General features: G+C 40.2%; 1 protein-coding gene across 4 annotated transcripts in view; it reads right to left on the minus strand.

The window, feature by feature from the left end:
• The window catches only part of CEP162 (centrosomal protein 162), an 84,972-nt gene that overhangs the window by 26,219 nt on the left and 39,265 nt on the right, over nucleotides 1–19,488 (minus strand). For 3 of the 4 annotated variants that reach the window (XM_077812772.1, XM_077812770.1, XM_077812769.1), the window contains exons 13-21: nucleotides 19,136–19,284; nucleotides 16,113–16,340; nucleotides 14,301–14,438; nucleotides 11,951–12,063; nucleotides 9,190–9,295; nucleotides 7,306–7,432; nucleotides 6,847–7,010; nucleotides 5,068–5,172; nucleotides 500–727 (exon numbers count right to left, since the gene is read on the minus strand). In XM_077812772.1, the coding sequence (XP_077668898.1) occupies nucleotides 500–727; nucleotides 5,068–5,172; nucleotides 6,847–7,010; nucleotides 7,306–7,432; nucleotides 9,190–9,295; nucleotides 11,951–12,063; nucleotides 14,301–14,438; nucleotides 16,113–16,340; nucleotides 19,136–19,284 (1,358 nt within the window). The remainder of the gene's footprint in view (nucleotides 1–499; nucleotides 728–5,067; nucleotides 5,173–6,846; nucleotides 7,011–7,305; nucleotides 7,433–9,189; nucleotides 9,296–11,950; nucleotides 12,064–14,300; nucleotides 14,439–16,112; nucleotides 16,341–19,135; nucleotides 19,285–19,488) is intronic. The other variant, XM_077812773.1, reaches the window with a different exon arrangement.

Here is a 19,488-nt window from a genome sequence, read left to right on the forward strand (position 1 = left end):
AGAATCCCCAGTCCACGAACCCACAACTTAACAATTCTCTGTCCTGGACATCCATGAAGAAAAAGGTGGGGGCACAGATTCTGACTCAACATGCAGAAGAGACTGCAATTTGTAAGTGGACTATGCCACTGCTGCCTGCACACTTATTTCACTTGTGTGTGCAGCTCAGTATGTGTGTACCTCCACTCTGTATCCTGTAAGACCAAGTCCCCTTCCTCTATTTATGAAAAGTTTTTTAAGACAACCCAAGCAATCTCTCTTGCAAATTTAATTCCTCCTCTGTCAGTTTCAAAATGCTTTTACATGACTATATTTTAAATGCACAAAGCTTTGGAATTTCTGGCCCCAAAATATTCCCCAAATGTTATCTTTTCCTTCGATTTGCAATGCTAATACTTAGAGACAGATACCCTTACATTCAGTAGAACCATTCTTCACTACCTGTGGAATACACTGCTACTCAATGTAAGGGCCTGATGCTGATAGCCTTGTTAGTTACCTTTATTTTTTGAAACTGTTGTTCCATAGCACGTAGACTTTTTTTAGCTTCATCATCTTTCCCCTCAAGTTCTGTTTCTAACTTTTTTATTCTTCTTTCCAGGAAATCAATTGTATTGGATTTAGCCGAAATGTCACCACCTCCCTCAGATGCTGCAGCAGCAGCATATATCAAAGCAGGCAAAGAATTTGGATGCCTTCTTTTTAAAATTGCTTCCATTTCTTTAATCTGTCAAAAAAAAAATATAACTCGTTAAATAGAGATTTGATAAATAAATATTGTGGTTTTCACTGTCAATAAGAACATAAGAATGGCCATAGTAGAACAGACCCATGGTCCATTTTGCCCGAGTATCTTCCAACAATGGCCAGTGCCAAATGCTTCAGAGGGAATAAACAGAAAGGTACAATTATTGAGTGATCCATCCCCTGTCATCCAGTCCCAGTTTAGGTGCACTCAGAGCATGGAGTTGCATCCCTGACCATGCTGGCTAATAGCTATTGATGGCCCTATCCTCCATGAACTTATCCAATTCTTTTTTGAACCCAGTAATACATTTGGCCTTCACAACATCCCTTGGTAATGAATCGCACAGGGTGACTTTGCATTGTGTGAAGTAGTACTTCCTTATATTTGTTTTCAACCTGATGCCTATTAATTTCATTGGGTGTCCACCTGGTTCTTGTATTATTTGAGGAGGTAAACAACACTTCCCTATTCACTTTCTCCACATCACTCATGATTTTATAAACCTCAATCATATCCCCCTTTTGTCATCTCTTTTCTAAACTGAACAGTACCAGTCTTTTAAATCTCTCTTTGTATGGAGGCTGTTCCATACCATTTTTGTTGCCCTTCTCTGTACTTTTTCCAGTTCTAACGTATCTTTTTTGATGGGGTAACCAGAACTGCAAGCAGTATTCAACTAGTGGGCATACCATGGATTTCTATATTATATATTTTCTATCTTTTTATTTATCCCTTGTCTAATGGTTTCTAAGAGGAGGTTTCTTACATGTGACTGGCATTCTTTGAGATGTGTGCTCCCTATCTGAATTCCACTGAGGGTTATACACATGTGCCATGTGTCTGGAGCTGGACATTTTGAAAGTAGTAGTGTCTATTGGTCCACGCATGTGCCCTTGCTCCACGTCACAGTTTCATGTGAGGCAAGTAAGGGCAGGGTGTGGTGTGATTCACCACCACAAATCAAATAGATCCGCAGTAAAGGGGAAGGAGGGTGGGACTGCAATACAGATAGGGACCACATATCTTGAAGAAACTTCAATTACAGGTATGTAGCCTCCTCCTGTTCTTCTTTGAGTGATGACACCTATTGTATTCCACTGAGGGTGATTAACAAGCAGTACCTAGTTAGGAGAAGGGTGAGAGGAAGATGATGGAACTGTGTGATATTGGATTTGACTTCCAACTTTTAAAGGATGTCTTTTTGTATCAAACTGCCTCTTTTACTCTGTTTAGCCATGGTGGCATTTTTTGGTCATCTTACTGTTTTTTTAAATTTGATGTATACATTTAGTCTGAGCCTCTGTTATAGAGTTTTTAAAAAGTTTCCATGCTGCTTGCAGGCATTTCAATCTTGTGACTGTGCCTTTTAATTTCCATTTAACTAGCTTCCTCATTTTTGTGGAAATTTTTTTTGAAGTTAAAATGCTACTGTGGTGGGTTTCTTTGGTTTTCTCCACCTTACAATGATGTTAAATTTAATTACATTATGGTTGCTATTACAGTGCTGTTCAGCTAGATTCACCTCTTGGACCAGATCCAGTGTGCCATTTCAGATTAAAACAAGGATTGCCTCTCCCTTTGGGGATTCCAGGACTAGTGGCTCCAAGAAACATTCATTAATGAATGAATGCGAAACCCATGGGTGTGAACTTCTATGTCTATTGTAATAAGACTCTGCCCTCAAGTCCTCCTTGGGTGTTTACTAACATGAATATTTAGACCCCTAGAGACACTGAAACTTCCCTACCTCCCTCAGAGTCTGACAAAAATGTATCGTCCTCCTGGAGAGAAGAAACTGTGCCATCTGGTGTGCCTGGACTGCCCTCAAACTGTGCTCTGGATGAAGTGTTGATATACTTGGTTCTGGTATAGGAGCAGTGGTTGGTACTTGGGATTAAGCTCCTTCACGAAGCCTAATAGAGGCGTGTCCGATACCAAAGAGACCAGTAGGTCTTTTGACATCACACAGGACTTTGGTACAGAATACAGTGGTACTGAAGACAGATGAGTAGATAACATTGGTACCAGGGTAGACAACGGTACTGGGGTCCTTGTTGCTGAGAGGTTGGGACAGCATACCCATTTTGGGCCTTGGGCTACTCTGTCTGAGGCTTGAGAAGATTTATGGCTTGACCTAGAACTCATCGCCCTCTGTCCCGAGATTTTACCAGGCAAGGACGATGGATCTTTAGGAGTAGGAACTTCAGGTCCACATGTGGAGCACTTTTAGATGATGAGTGCTCAGAGGTTTATGCCACAAGCATCCCAGGATCTGAAGAGGGATGCATTATACTCTTCAAAAGGAACATTTTCCAACAAAACTCCTTCGCTTTCTGGGTTCTCCTAGAACAGAGGAGGGCAAACTACGGTCCACGGGCCCGTCCTGCCCAGTCCCTGAGCTCCCGGACGGGGAGGCTAATCCCCAGCCCCTACCCCGCTGTCCTCCCTCCCCCGCAGCCACGCCCTGCGTGGGCAACGCAGCTTTCCAATAAGCCTGTCCTGCTGCTCTGAATGGTGTGGTAAGGGGGCAAGGAGGATAGGGTAAGGGGCAGGAGGTCCCGGGGGGCAGTCAGGGGACGGTTGGATGGGGCGGAGGCAGTCAGGAGACAGGGAGGGTTCGATAAGCGGTGGTGTCCCGGAGGGGTCGAGGGGTCCCGGCGGGGTGAGGGAGACAGGGAGGGGGGTTGGATGGGAGTCGGGCACAGTTAGGGATGGGGGTCCATGGAGGGGACGGTCAGGGGACAAAGAGTGGGGGGGAATGGATGGATCAGGGGTCCCAGGTGGCATGCCAGGGGGCGGGGGTGTGGATAGGAGGTGGGACAGTGAGCAGGTGGGCAGTTAGGGGCAAGGGGTCCAGAGAGGGGGCAGTCAGGGGACAAGGAGCAGGGGTGGTTGGATGGGTTGGGGGTTCTGATGGGGCAGTCAGGAGGCGGGAAGTGGGAGGCACAGCCTTCCCTACCCAGCCCTCCATACAGTTTCGCAACCCCGATGTGGCCCTCAGGCCAAAAAGTTTGCCCACCCCGTCCTAGAAACGGATTTACAGAAGGCACATCCCTCTCTTTCTAATGTGCCCCTCACCCAAACACAAGTATTTGGTATGAAAGCAACTGAATCAATGAGAAAGTTTGGCCTTACAAAAAGAGCAATTATTAAAGCCTGGAGATGTACGTTCAGTCACAGGGCATTGTCATCACTAAAAAGTTTACTTGGGTCATCAGCACCTCGGTCTGAGCAACCAAGTTAGCCCAGCCTAGCTGTGAACAGTGACCCTAAAGCCTTATCTGAATTACTGTGTCCTCACTGGTGCTTCACTCACTCAGGTAAGTTGCTCTGTGTGAAGAATGTGTGAAGAGTCCTTCACACAGTACTCTTCAAAGTGTACACGTCTTTGTACACTTCTGTGATCAACAGTCAGACACTGACCATCTCAAAAAGCAGTTTCCTGGATTTTGAATTAAAAATCTCTTATTTCTTACTTTATTACCATTCATTTAAAAAAGATGAAGGTGGCAATTTGCTGGGGGATGATTTGTAAAGAGGACACAATGTTTAAAAAAATACAGAGGCACATGTGCAAGCAGGCACGCACCACAACCCCAATGCAAGAACAGAGATTTATTTTCGATTTTGAAATAGTCAGACAGGACTCATTAGCTGCATTGTGGGTTTAGTAGTTTGATTTAAACAATCTTTTTCTAAGATGTCCTTTGATTTAAATGGGTTATTCTTATACTCAGATTATTTTAGATAGAGAAGGACACTACTTCAATGCACCCTCCATTTGCTTTTTGATACTTTGAAATTTCAGGGCGATATAAAACAAAATATTCACGGCTTTCTGGGCTCTTTTTCCTTTTCCCTCCCATCCTATTCACCAACTAATTTGATTCTACCATGATCTCAGTGTTAGTCATATGATATCCAAATCACTCTCCAAGCAACAGACTAATGCCATTATTACTTCACTGTAGGCCCCAGAACATTCATCCTGGATGTGAGGGGAAGAAAATATTAAACAAAGTCTTTAGACATGGAAATAAGAATTCAAAAGTGTACTGATAAAGTAAGTTGCCGCTTGAAATACTATCACTTTTAGGGTTTGTCCCAGCATGAGAACAATTTCTCATAAATGAATTAATATTTGTAATGTCAAGATAAGACAGTTCCATGAGGACAAAAAATGTTTACTTTATCATGGGACTTTTCCAATACAGCAAAGTGTAATCTTGATATTTCTGCCAAGATCTCTCAACAGCAGTCAGGATTACTGTATTTTTCACAAGCTATGAAACACTGAGAAAAGTAACGTTATTACATACTTGTCGCTCAAGATCTTGAATTTTTTTTGCATCTGCTGCTCTGTCCTTTAAACGTTTCTTCTGTTGCCCAGACTGATTCCCAGCTTCAGTTCTGAGATTATCAACCTATCCAACATATTCAATGGTACATTACAAAAAGTATATGCAACAGGTTCACTTCATTAGCACAGTTGAAAATATTTTAAAATTATTAAAAATTATTTAAAATATTTCAATTATTTCAAATTAACTATAATGAAAGAGCTTCATATTTGAACAGGACTAGTGCAGAAGTCTATCCTAGTTTTCAGTATAGTTTGTCTGACAGAAGTCTATGAACTATATTCTCATGCTGGGCTATGGCCTCTTTGTGCCAGATGGGGTAACGGAACTGTAACCAAGCTGCAGAGATCTAGCAGAGAATTCCCTTATGAAGGGAACTCCCTGGGAGCAAATTTTTGCCAGGTCTGTGCCCTGAGCCTCTTCCCCCCCACTCTCTTGACATGCAGAGGAGGGGGTGGTATGGGGAGGTGGTATGGTAGAGCTAAGCTATGATGTCTTCCACTGACGTACGATCAGTTAAGGGCACAATTTAAGCATTCACAGCTTTGCATTCAGTGATGCAATTTAGAGATGCCCAGCAGCAGCTCTAAATCATATCTAAGATGGGCTGGCTCTGAGGTTCAGGGAGACCGAACCAGATGCGCCCCTTTCTCCCCATCACCAAGAAAAGCTCTGTCACAGGAGAAAATTTGGCCATCAAGGTTCAAGTCTAATATCTGGAGATTCCAGTGAATATTAATATTCCAATGCATTGCTAGAGAAATATTGGACCGTTAAATGAACACACATTCCCATTATCTACTGCATCAATGGTGGATGTTATTTTAAAAACGTGGGTAATAATAATGCTTCGGTGTAAAGTTTAACCTTTGATGCACAAAACTGTTCATCCAAATGAGAGCAATCTTACCGTGTTTCCCAAATGTTTGAAAATGAGCCTACTTTGAGGAAAATGAAACCAATGACAGCTCCTCCCCACCTACCATGTGTTGTTAAAGGCCTACATATATCTTACTTTGCAACCTCCTCCCCCACTTTAGGATGTTTATAATACAATACTTCCTCTGTTTTCTACATGCATTCATGAGCAGGGAAATAGTATCACTGGCATCTGACTTAGCGTCCATTGATATAAATGGGGCAGTTCACACTCACAGATATTGCTTCAGGCTCTCTGCATTGGTTTTACTTGTTTCATGTTTTGAAAGGTTTTCTTTTCAACCATTACAGGTAGAGACTTTTCCCTCAAGAAAATAAAGCTTCCTCTGACTCTGGAGAATGACTGAGAAGCCTGTCCATGTCCCCTATAGCTATTTCCTTCAGCCTCTGAGGCATGCATGCCACGCACTTTGGGTAACACTGCTTTATCCACTACAGTATGGTATGTTTTTCAAATGTTAGTATAATAACGTAACTCCTATCTGGTAGTCTTAGTCAATGATTTGCATGGCCTAAAGAACTATTAATTTAGAATTATTTCCAGAAATGCCACTGAAGTGTCAAATGCAAATAAAAACAGTTTTAAGCTCTCATACATCTAAATCCTCCATTTTACACATAATAAATGTACATTCTCCATATCAGGCCCTCAGTATTTAAATAAAAGATTTTGACGTATTCCAATACTGCACTTAGAATAAGATAGATAACATATACTGAAAAAACAAGTTGTATTCTATGGACACTATTTCTATAAATACTAATTCACAAAAATAAACCTTGAACTGTTGTGATCACCTGTAGTTTCAATTTCTCAATTTCTTGTTTTGCATCTTTAAGATGACTTGCATCTCTGTCCAAAAGCTCCTGATTTTCTGCATACCATTGAAGTCTCTTTTTCAAAAGACTGATTTCCTGTTTGTATGATTCTTCTATAATCTTTATCTCATAAGATTTTTCACCTAGAAGGCAAAAATACTTGATTTAATATACTCCTCTTAGAAATCTGCAACAAAGCTTTCTCAGATATATTTCAGGCACTTTGCCACTACTTTTTCTTTACTAAAATTTAAAGGTGCGACTCAAATTAAGTTTTCAAATATAAGAGCATTTCAAAAGCCTTTATATCACATTTATTTAAGCCCTTCTGTATTACAAATAATTAAGTGTTATATACATTTATTTAGTGAAACACAGGTAAAGAGCAATCATCCAATTATTAACTGGAATGAGAGCCTCCACAAATGAGTACTTTACCTGAAGTAGAATCAATTTGGGCTCTTGCCAAATCTCTCTCTCTCCTCATTTGTCCCAAATCTACTTCAAGAGCTTGTTTGTCTTGCTTAAGCCGTTTTATCTCTTCCTGCAATTTGGCTTCTTCCTTCTTAATATTCACAGAAAACACGTAAAGAAAAATAAACCAACAGAACATACGTTTTCTACAAAAAAAAAAAGTAACTGGTGTTTTTCCATCATAAGATGAATCACAGCTGCTGCACTGGTCCCTTAGCAGCCGATGTGATTGTCCATGTTGGATAGTATCCTTTCTACAATACAGTGCAGGAAGACTATATGAGGTTAGTCACGCAATAGAGGCTGAATCTGAGGTCTCTTATAACATAACAGGCTCTTATTAGATCAGTCTTAGAAGCCAAACAATCCAGATTCAGTCTGTAAGTAGACCACAGTTAAAAAAAAACTTTTTTTAGTCTCGGCACAATGGCAAAAAATATGAGTTTACATATATCAAGAACATAAACCCATTCCCAAACTTCAGTCTACTTCATTTGCATCAGCGAGCACTAACCTTTAGCCTTACTCCGGCTATGCCTTCTTGGAGACCCTTCAAACCAACAATTTGCTTCTAGGTCTCCTGCTTTCCCAAGTCCAAAGGGAAACGAATGAGAAGGATGGTTTCTCAGAAATCCACATGCCTCCTTGTGAGATCTATGAACACTTGCTGGCTGGATATGGTTCTTTCTACAACCTACTGGTTTTCTTCCAAGATGCCAGGTCTTTCCCTTTGAGTGCGATGTGACCTCACACTCTGACCACCCAACAGAGAGACTTGTTCCCTCTCCTTTAAGAAAGTGACAATCTTCCTGCCTCAGCTTCTCCATATTTAAAATGGGAGATCTGCCCTCATTCCAGTATGTTGACAATTATACGAATAGCATGGGAGACATGGATTTTATTCAGATAATGGGGAGTTTAGATAATCGAGAGAACAGGGAGCCTTGCTCACTCCCTCCCATGACAGCAGGGCTGCAGAGGGCTCCCTGTGCTGCTCCTTCTTGATTATTGCAGGCACAAGATGCCCTGGGGCAGGGGAGAAGAGGGGCATAGTAGTCATGGGAGAGCACAGCAGGGAACCCCAGCTGGAGCTAGGCTCTGCCCTGTCAGGACCACCGCTGTCCTTTGGCTGTACAGGGAGCCCTCTGCAGCTCTGCTGTCATGGCCCCACTCCCCATGACCTCCCTTCTGGCCAGGTCTCTGCTCTATTGGTGGACAAGGAAGGGATAAAGCAAAGGTTCAAATAATAGGGTTTTGGAAAATCCAGAGGGTATCCTGTATCTGTAAATTTATCTTCTCAGGAATGACATCTTTGGCTGTCTATCACAAGAGCAAAACCTTCCCTTGCAGAATACAGAAACAGTTCAAAACTCTGAACTGGCAAAGGCACCCACCCTCCAGCTATCATCTAGAACCTAACTGAAAAACACTCCTTAAACACTACACTAAACTTGCCTGAGACTAGCATGTATTCTTTATCAGTGTCTCAACAAAATGTGCACCTGTAAATGTCTGCATACCACCTTGCTGGCTGCCATCATTCTCATAGAACATTTCAGGATAACCACTGAAGCACCCACAGAGATGATAATGGCTAAAGGCATCTTTGGAGGCTAGTTTTGTGCATTCAATTGATTATTCATTCATGCTATTTTCAAGTATTAAAGCAAGACAGGTTTTTAATAAAGACTATAAAATGGTACATTATTTTAGCATAAGGAAATATGCTACAAAATTTCCAATTTTACTTTACACAATAAGTCTATGGTATCAATGGATATATTTATTTTACATGGAGAGATTAATATTTAAACAGGTATACAATTCCGGAACACAAAATCCACTTACCTGTGCTACTCGAAGTTCTGAAATCAGTTCTGTGAAACTCTGGTTTCTTGTTGGTTTAGAATCCTGCTCTAACTGTGACAGGAAGTTATTTTTATCCATCTGTTCTCTAATGGAACAATGACAAAAGAGAACATTATGCAGTTTGGTGATCTTACGTAGCTTTCTGCTTCATTAACACATTCAGTGGTTTCCCTATGAAAGGATCATGTCTACAAATTCTGGCAAATATTTCTTTTAAATCATTAAAAAAAGAATAAGCACTGAAATACATAAGTAAAACAAAGCCCAAAATTACTCCTGGGATATCAGACACCAGTCCATCCATCTTCATAAATGCTAACTTGATGATTGTGATGCTGTGTATAAGAAAGATGACTGTATCACTGTTGTCAGATGTCAATGGAAAAGTTAAGATTTGCTAAGTATGATTATCTTGTTTACATGAATGTATCATTATTGTATCTGAAGTTATGAAGATTGGCTATGTACTTATGTCTTACACAGGTGTTGTATTCCTGGGTGACACCCCCAGACAGAATTTACATTAGGGCTAGACAGCTGTGCGTGATGGCCTCGCAAGGACACTCCGCTCTTACAATGGACTACTGAAGAAACTCATCCTGTCCAGATGGCTCTTCTGGAGGATGCCTCAGATGGCAAGGAGTCAATGGCCGCCACTCCCCTCCCCCGGCGTTTAAGTACAAAAGGTTAAGGGCATGTGATATGCTCATATGATCCTGGGCTGCATTTTGGACCAGTAACTTTCAACATACAGGTGCTGTGGGCTTTGTTTGGGACTTCCATGCACATTGCAATACAAATAAAAGACCTCTGATATATCCCTGTGTTGCCTCTTTCCTGCTTTAATTCTCTGGACTGTGGATTTACAACTAAAAGGAGCATTTTGAACTATGGATTGAGGACCTTCCAATCTTTTGGGAGTTACCAGAGAGACTTTACATGCCAGCAGTCTATTCCAGCACTGCTGAAAACCTGATATAAGGACTTGGCAATCATTTGTATGTATATGATTTAACAACTATTTATAACTCCTTTTCTTTTATTAGTAAACTAACTAAAGGCTTATTAAGGATTGGCGACAGCATGATATTTGGGTAAGATCTGAGATTCATACTGACCTGGGATATGTCTCTCATCCATTGGGATTAGGAAGAACTTCACATATGGTTAATTGGGGTTTCAATAACCTCTCACTATATTAGATTGGATTGACTGGATGGGAGCCAACGGCTGGAATGCCTAAAGGGGACTATGTTTGGCTTCTGGATACTTAGGTGTGGTACTGCAGAAGTTCTTTTGTTACTGGCTTGGTGAATCTAACTATAGAGTAAACCACTAGTTTTGGCAGGACGGTCTGGCCTATTTCTTGCAGTCTGCCCTGACTGTGGCATTCTCAGTGTGGCCCATCCCAGGCACCAGTCACAATGATAATTAGATAAAACAAAAGAAGACAAGTCATTATTTGATCAAAATCAGTAAAGGTGATATCTACCCCCTTTCCTGCACAAGCCACTATGTCTACACTGCAATTAAAAAAAAAAAAAACACAACACCACTGCAGTGGTGAGTCTCAGAGCCCGGGTTTACGGACCTGGGCTCATACTAAATAAAGCCATATAGATGGTCCCACCTGGGTTGGAGCTCAGGTTCTGAAATCCACCCCTCCTCCCAAGTTTCAGAGCCTGAGCTCCAACTGAAGCATGAATGCCTACACAGTTATTGGTAGCGCTGCAGCATGAACTGTAGACCTGGACTCGTAGACGTGGATTTTTTTGGTAGCATAGATAGACCCATAAACTCCAAATAAGCAACCTTTGCTTAGGAAAACCACATGCAAGTCTGGGGATAGAATCTACTCCCCATGAATTAAGCTCAGCTGTGAGCTCCTATACAAAGATTTGTAAATACTGGATTTGCATGGTTGCTGACCCTCCATGCTGTTACAGACACAGATCCCAGTTTTACAGAGGGGGAGATTCCCCCTATGTAACCACTGCTCAGTCACTCACAACCTCAGCATGGTGATTCCTCTGTACTGGGGTCTTCTGTGACCTGAGCTGCTTGGTGAATTTCATCTTATGAGAATACTTATGTATAATAATATCCAAACATTTTAACATGGCAGATAAAATTATACTACCAAAAGGCATGCTCTTGCCCCGGCCTTCATTTAATTCTGTGGCCCATTCTTTGTATGAACAAACATTCAATCTTGAGATTTAGAATACAACCATCTAAGCTACAAGCCCTATTTACTCCAATAGGTCTCTAACAGAAAAGGGAAGGCTAAGAACTAAATTTGGACACTTCTTCCACCCCTCCCAATTTCAATGGAATAGGAGCTCACCAGTCACCTATCACCATCTATGACAAAACAAACCAAACAACAGGATATCTGACAGGCTTGCTAGTTCTGCTCTTATGGTTCTGCTTACTGAAGGCTTGTCTACATGGTGAGTTAGTCTGTGATAAGCTAGTGCAGACTAACTGGCCTGTGTGGACCCTGGTGTGCACTAGAAGTTCCCTCGTGCATGTTAATGTTGTCCCGTTTCAGACAGTATTATGTTAATGCACAGTAGGGAATTTTAAGCGCCCAACTGCAAGGTCCACATGGGCCAGTTAGTGCACAAAATACTAGTGAAGACAAATGTATATCCCACTAGTGCAGACTAGCACACAAGCCTTCAAACTAACTCTGAATTTACGTGACTTTAAAGGCTAGAAGTTTAAACATACTCACCTTAAGGACGCTAACTCAGATGTTAAATGTTGATTTTCCTTAAACATCCGTTCCTCATTTTTCTTGTTTTGTATCTGGAGTTCTTTCATTTGCTTGTATAACCTTTCATTTTCCTAAGACAAAAAAGACAAACTTAACCCACATTCATTTATTAATAATAATTTTATCTGGCTCAACAGCATTTTTACTGTAATCTACATGTGTACTTTGCTTCTATCACATTCTTAATACTTAGATTTCATAAAGCAATTACTCTATTACCTCAGTCATAGAACACAGACTAAGCATAAATGACAGTAATTTATAAAAAAGAATAGACAATAATAGGTCATATAATTGTAATCACTGAATACTCACACATAGTCAAACATATTTATGTTGGATGAGACTTTGATGTTTATAATAATTTGTTTTTAGAGCACGTCTGAATATCAAATACTTTTTTATACAGCATGCTAAACTACATTTAGTACACATTTACCTTGGATTGTATCGAGCGTCCAGGCTGAAAACACTCATTAAAAAATGAGTTAATTAAATTTGTAATTGAACTCCTTCGGAGAGAATTGCACGTCTCCTGCTCTGTTTTACCCACATTCTGCCAAATATATTTCTTTTTATAGCAGTCTTGGATAATGACCCAGCATATGCTGTTCATTTTAAGAACACTTTCACTATGGATTTGACAAAAGGCAAAGAAGGTACCAATGTGAGATTTCTAAAGACAGCTACAGCACTCGACCCAAGGTTTAAGAATCTGAAGTGCCTTACAAAATCTGAGAGCATGCTTTCAGAAGTCCTAAAAGAGCAACACACTGATGTGGAAACTACAGAATCCGAACCACCAAAAAAGAAAATCAACCTTCTGTTGGTGGCATCTGACTCAGATGATGAAAATGAACATGCGCTGGTCCGCACTGCTCTGGATCATTACCAAGCAGAACCGGTCATCAGCATGGACGCATGTCCTCTGGAATGGTGGTTGAAGCATGAAGGGACATAGGAATCTTTAATGCATCTGGCACATAAATATCTTATGACACCAGCTACAACAGTGTCATGTGAAATCCTGTTCTCACTTTCAGGTGACATAATAAACAAGAAGTAGGCAGCATAATCTCCTACAAATGTAAACAAACTTGTATGTCTGAACAATTGTCTGAACAACAAATAGGACTAAGTGGACTTGTAGGGTCTAAAATTTTACATTGTTTTGTTTTTGAGTGCAGTTATGTAACAAAAAATAAAATCTACATTTGTAAGTTGCACTTTCATGATAAAGAGATTGCACTACAGTACTTGTATGAGGTGAACTGAAAAATACTATTTCTTTTGTTTTTTTACAGATTACAATATTTGTAATCAAAAATAAATATAAAGAGAGCACTGTACATTTTGTATTCTGTGTTGTAATTGAAATCAATATATTTGAAAATGTAGAAAACATCAAAAAATATTTAAATAAATAGTATTCTATTACTGTTTAACAGAGTGATTAATCATGATTAATTTTTTTAACCGCTTAACAGCCCTAGTTCTGAGTCATACCCAATCCCAGAATGAAAGTTTCAAGCTCTGTTCTCTAAGTTTTCTACTTTTCTACCAGTGCAGTCAAAGGCACAAGTTGTACCTCTGGGCTGAGAAGAAGATGGAGAGATGATGCAGATGCATGCTAATAGAGCCAAGCTTACCTCCACAAGCCTAGTTTTTCTTGGGAAAACTAGTTTTCCACGTGTTTTGGGGACAGAAATGTTGATTCTTTATTGGCCAAACTGTATTTTATTTGTTAAAGTTTTCAGCTCACAGGTTGTATTCTTTTAATGCCAGGTAACACTATACAACTTGGGAAGAGCTTACTCAAAACTAGAGAGATATAAGCTTTTTTGAAATGTAATTTATTCATGCCCTTCAGAGCTACACCTCTACTGCTTTTTAGAAAAAGATATCTCCCTTAAGTAGAATAGCAGCAACTAGTCAAGGATTTCAACTAGGAAAGTTTCATTCTCAGAAGAATGAGTTTAATAATTCATAGGTTTTCCATTTACAAAAGGCCCAAGTAAGACAGCTTTTGAAATTTTGAAGAAGTAAAGGAAACCCCAGAAAATTTTATTTGGTAACAATTCAACTAAGTGTTTTTAAGTTAAACACAGATGCATCTTGTATGTGGAGAAGCGCAGAAACACTTAACCTCAACTATGGATACAATGACCATGGCAGATGGGAGCCTAACTTCCTTATGTGCTTTAGAAAATCCCACCCTAATGTTACAAAAACAACAAATAGTTTATCTGATCTTTTTGTTTTTACAGCTAACCAGAGTTCACACCACCACATTAAAATATCACTCTACCTGCTGATAACCGTGAAGAAGGTTCTCTTGATCTTGAATTTCCTTTTGGATTTGCTTTAACTTTTCTTCAGTGACAGTCTCTGTTGCCCCAAGGTGAAGCCATTTCTTTTCTTTGCTCAGCTCTTCCATACTATTTACCTTTCAAAATATACAAAGCACACAAAGTGTCAATAAAACAATTGTTAGACAAAGTTCTCTGGAGAAAGCTTTGCACTAAGTTAGATGGCATCTATTTTCCTTTTTATTAAAACACACACACACGGAAACAGAGTACTCTGAGCCTTCAGAAAAACTGGTGTCATAGAAGCATTATCTGAAAAAGTGAAGCACATGCAAGATTGTAGTAATATGCACAACAGGCCCTGTTCAGTATAAGGGCTTGTCTATATGGGGAAACTTACCAGCAGAACTATACGACTAACTCCCCACGTGGACACTCTTATTAAGAGTGTTCATGTGGTAAAACTGTAGCAGTATACTTGAATTGGTAAAGTTCTGGTGGTAACTTTCCCCGAGAGCCAAGCCTTAAGCATAGTTTTGTAGAAAAAACATCAGGAAGTGTATATAATTCTGCTTTTATTTTACCAGAAACTGACATTATATTAAAGGTTTATTTATAGTTATAGAGTAAGGATTTATAATCTGAATGCTGCCCTGGAATGTGTAACACAGGATACGTATACACCACTGGTGACAGCTATATGTATACTACTTGCCGCCATACGCTGCAGTTAAAAGCACACTGCATCCACACTGCAGCATGTAGCCATAGATATCAGTGACATGCTCTGGCAGAGGAGAGGTAGTGGGGAAAGGCTTCAGCAGCTTCCTGCTGCCAGAGCCTTTCACTGCAGTCAGGAATAGTTTTGCTGTGGGGGAGGGAGTGGAGAAGCAAAGGCTGAACCTTTCCCTCTCCCCACCTCAAGCCCTAGCCTTTCCCCATTGCTAGAGTCTTTTCCTGAGGCAAGGAACGCTCTAGCAGGGGGAAAGGCAAAGCCTCTCCACTGTCAGAGCTTTTCCCTGCAGCAGGGAATGACTCCAGCAGCAGACAGCTTGCACAGCCTTTCCCTGCTGCCTCCTCATGCAGAATTCTTCCCCACTGGAGGAGTTAAAAACAACAGTGTAGACAGGCAGAGACAGCTCAGGCAAGTAGAGTGGGTAGAGTATGTATTCACATACATACACACACTCTTCAGGTGTCTTTACTTGTCTAAGCCAGGCCTCACCAGCTACACTGTTATTTATACCCACGCTAGGGGGGCTATGCGGATATGTACTCTACATGCTGCCAAAAGAAGCATGCGGCATACATGTATCCAGAGAGGAATTAGACAACCCCTAAGTAGCAAAGCTTCTAAGTAGTAGCCTCCACTCATCTTGTGACTATGTGGCTTAGTGAAGAAAATTGGTAAGTAAATTGGTTGAGGTGAAAGTTCAAGACCATCTTTAAAAAACTTGGGGTGAGACCTGGTAGAAACTTTGTCCTTATTCAAAAAACAAAACAAAAACAAAATAAAAAAACATGTAGGAGGCCCTACTCTGAGGGCCTGCAGTTCCCCCATCCTCCTGGCCAACATGGTAGCCATAAGGAGTGAGTGAAGAGCATAACTAAGTTTACCCTCTGGAAAAACAAACAATTTTATGATTGGTTTCAGATGGAACAGCAACAGCGTGAGAGTACACCTTGCACCCACCCTCCCTGTTTATTTCCTGTTAATTGGTTCAGAGCAGGAATGACTGAACTAAGAAATACTGAGTGTTGTTTTCAGAAGCAAGTCTTTCCCTTTGTCTGTGGTGGAGGTGGTACAGCACCTTCGTCTGAAGCACATAGTTTTCTTGACTCAGCCGTAAAAGCTCTTTATCATGTTGCATTTTCATTTCTACCACCTTATTCTCCATTTCCTTCTCTTTCTGTGAAAATGAGTCTTTTAGCTGCTGAATTAAATCATGTGCCGCTTTCAACGTTTCCTCTGCTTCCTTGACTCTTTTTAGCAAATAAAGCTCTCTCTCACTGTTTTTGACAGGGAAAAGTGAGGAATCCTGGTGAAGAAAAATTACCAGAGAAACACTGCATTGAGATCATTGATCATTTTCATTTCCATTTCATTTCAATAAGATGTATTCAAGATTTAAGGTTAGCCAATACTACATCATCTTTCTGTGAACTATTTCACTGAGCACTCTGAAAATATAAAGAGTGTTAATACAGTTAAGCAAGATTAAGTGCCCAAAGCCAGCAGATATCGGGGTGCAGGAGAAAAGAGTTGGGAAGGATCTTCACAGGTAAAACATACAATAAAAGTGATAACATTATTGTCTTTAGGTTTTGGGGGTTTTTTAAAGTAAGTCATGTTAAAATGTCATTTAAAAATAATATTTATACTATGGTTCTGGTAAAAAATGGCACCAACTTCAAAGAGCTTTTCCATGTATGTGTGACAAATCCTATAATCTTACTTTAGAGAGAAAAATGAATTTCTAACTACTTTTACTCTCCTTAGCACTAAAGAGCTAATACTGCTACGAGCGAATCAGTTCGACTCTACTTACCTATTCTGTAACTGTTGCTCTTCAAGTGATTGCACATGTCCATTCCATGTGAGGCATGTGTGCCAAGTGCACTGAAGCCAGGGATTTTTTTTCCCTAGTGGTATCCGCTGAGGTAGTGCCTGTGCCTGCATGTACTCCTGGCCCAGGATACAAAACTTGGAGCCTCTCTGGCCCTTTTCACTTCCTTTGCATTTGAATCCATAACAAGCTAGACTCTGAAGCAGAGGGGAAGGAGGGCGGGGTTTGGAATGGACATCTCGAAAAAACAGAACAGATAAGTCACTGTTTTTCCTTCAGGTGTTTGCACATGTCCATTCCTCGCTAGGTGACTCCCAAGCAGTTTGAAATGGAGGCAGAGCTCAGATTCTATCTGAAAAGGGACTGTAGAACTGCCTTTCCAAAGCTGGTATCATCCCTAGAAGCTGCAGCAATAGCATAATACTTGGTAAAGGAACGTGCATGTGTCAGAAATTGGGATATTTTCCCAAAATGCTGTTGAAGTCGCTTGAACTTCTGAGGAATATGCAGAAATCTTTGAAGGAGCAGTGGTCTCAGCAATCTCATAACACACTGATATGCATGATGTGCTCTAATTTGAAATTCTTTTCAAGGAAACTGCCAGCTCCTTAATTCTGTCCGCAAAGGAGACAAACAGCTGAGGGATGCACAGAATGGCTTAGTTCTGTTGAAGCAGAGGCAAGGGCTCTATGCATGCCTAAAGTGTGGAGCCTCTATTCATCTTGTAACTATGCGGCTCAGTGAAGAAAATTGGTAAGTAAATTGTTTGGTTGAGGAGAAAGTCCAAGATCATCTTTAAAAAACTTGGGGTGAGGCCTGGTAGTGACTTTTATTTTTTAAATTAAGGACGAAGTAGAAGGGGGCCTGCGGATCCCCCATCCTCCTGGCCAACATGGTAGCCACAAGGAAAGCCACTTTGACTGAAAATGATGTAATCAGGAGAATGCAACCAGTGACTCACAAGGTGGGCCATTAGAAGTAATACTAGGTTCAAGTCCCAGGACACAGGCAGTGAGAAGGAACTAAAGGGGAATCAGAATGTCTCCACCCTATATACTCTTGGCTGGGATTACAAATAGATGCAAGGCACACAAGCAGCCCTCATTGGTACTGCTATGTGAAAAATCTCTTTCCGGTTCACTGGGTGTGCCCACACTTAGTATGGAATGGATATGTGCAATCACTTGAATTGACAGTTATTCCCAAGGAAGAGTGAACACAAATTTCAGAACCCATGCAAAACTGCAGTACTGGCTATATATATAAAAAAAATAGAAGGTTTACTTGTAAACTGAACAAAGTTAATACGGAAATCACCAAGATGAAAACATGAAGCCCCACAAGGACATTTTTAGTCACTTTTCAGAAAATAAATGCACTTTAAATTTATTTTTGCCAATATTTTAAAAAATATTTGTTTGTTGTGGCTCTAAGTCTAGCTTCCCATACCCTCATTGGAAGCTGCCTCATCCTCCCAGTATGCACAGAGGTGCCAGGGAAGAAGGAAGAGCAGCACTCTGACAGGTAGTGCAACATCCTATGCTCTTCTCTTTGCTTTCAAGATTTCCTTTGGGCTCTTATGAGTCTTTATTCATCTTGAAAAGGTTGCTGAATAGAAGGTTCAAAAAAATGGTAGCAACCACACACAGCTACCTGAGCTGCCTTACTCCATGTCTTGCTTACAGAAAAGCAGGAAGAATCCAGAGATAAATACCAATAAATGCATAAAATTTCTTGTAAGGCAAAAATAAATAAATCAATCTTGCTTTCTTATTAGCTGCCTACTGCCTGCCTGAATAAAAGAGGAGAAAAACTCTTTGCCGTGTTAGCCGAGTCATTTTTCTGTTGACATACTATTATATGCTCAAGCACAATATGCAGTACTAATACAAAGACAGACAAATACAGGTACTAACTTACATGCTAAGTATAATAGTTTTATTAGAAAGTTTTATTTAAATTAAACCTGTTTGGTACTGAAATATTAATGTTTAGAAATTAGATAATGGATAACATTTTCACAACAACATTGACATAAAACTACCAAAACAGACTGATCTGGGAACCTAAAGTGGCAATATGACTTTAGCAATATCTTTTAGAAGAACATCAACATCTTATTAAAGCAAACTCTTAATGCCAAGTTTCAGCATTTATTGATCCTATTATAAAAGGTATTACAAAAAGCTTTAACAAAACTGGTATGCAAATTCTTCATCACGGGTGTTCCAGTTTTGAACAGTAATAACTTAAAATACAACACTTACTTTTTGAGTCTGCACACAAGAATCCATTTCCTTAATCTGCAGTCCAAGGGCATTAATGACTGACTGGCCAGATGTAACCATATTGCTGACCTTTTTAGAAGCTGATTCATTTACTGCAGATCTTATTATCCTAGTAGTAAATAACGTTTCTTCATTTTGAGAGGAAAAAGCAGAACAGAACAAAATTCAGTGAGTGACAGACTGCGAAGGCACTGTGCTATAAAACCAATGAAAATGTTTATTTTCTACTTGTTAACAACACATAGTGTATGTATATGCTCTCAAAAAGTCAAGTATATTCATATGATCCACCAGTGCTAAGCCTCAAGCTTCTGGATCACAATGCACTCCAT

The sequence above is a fragment of the Eretmochelys imbricata genome, chromosome 3 (assembly GCF_965152235.1).
Source record: "Eretmochelys imbricata isolate rEreImb1 chromosome 3, rEreImb1.hap1, whole genome shotgun sequence".
In the NCBI taxonomy this organism is placed as follows: domain Eukaryota; kingdom Metazoa; phylum Chordata; order Testudines; family Cheloniidae; genus Eretmochelys; species Eretmochelys imbricata.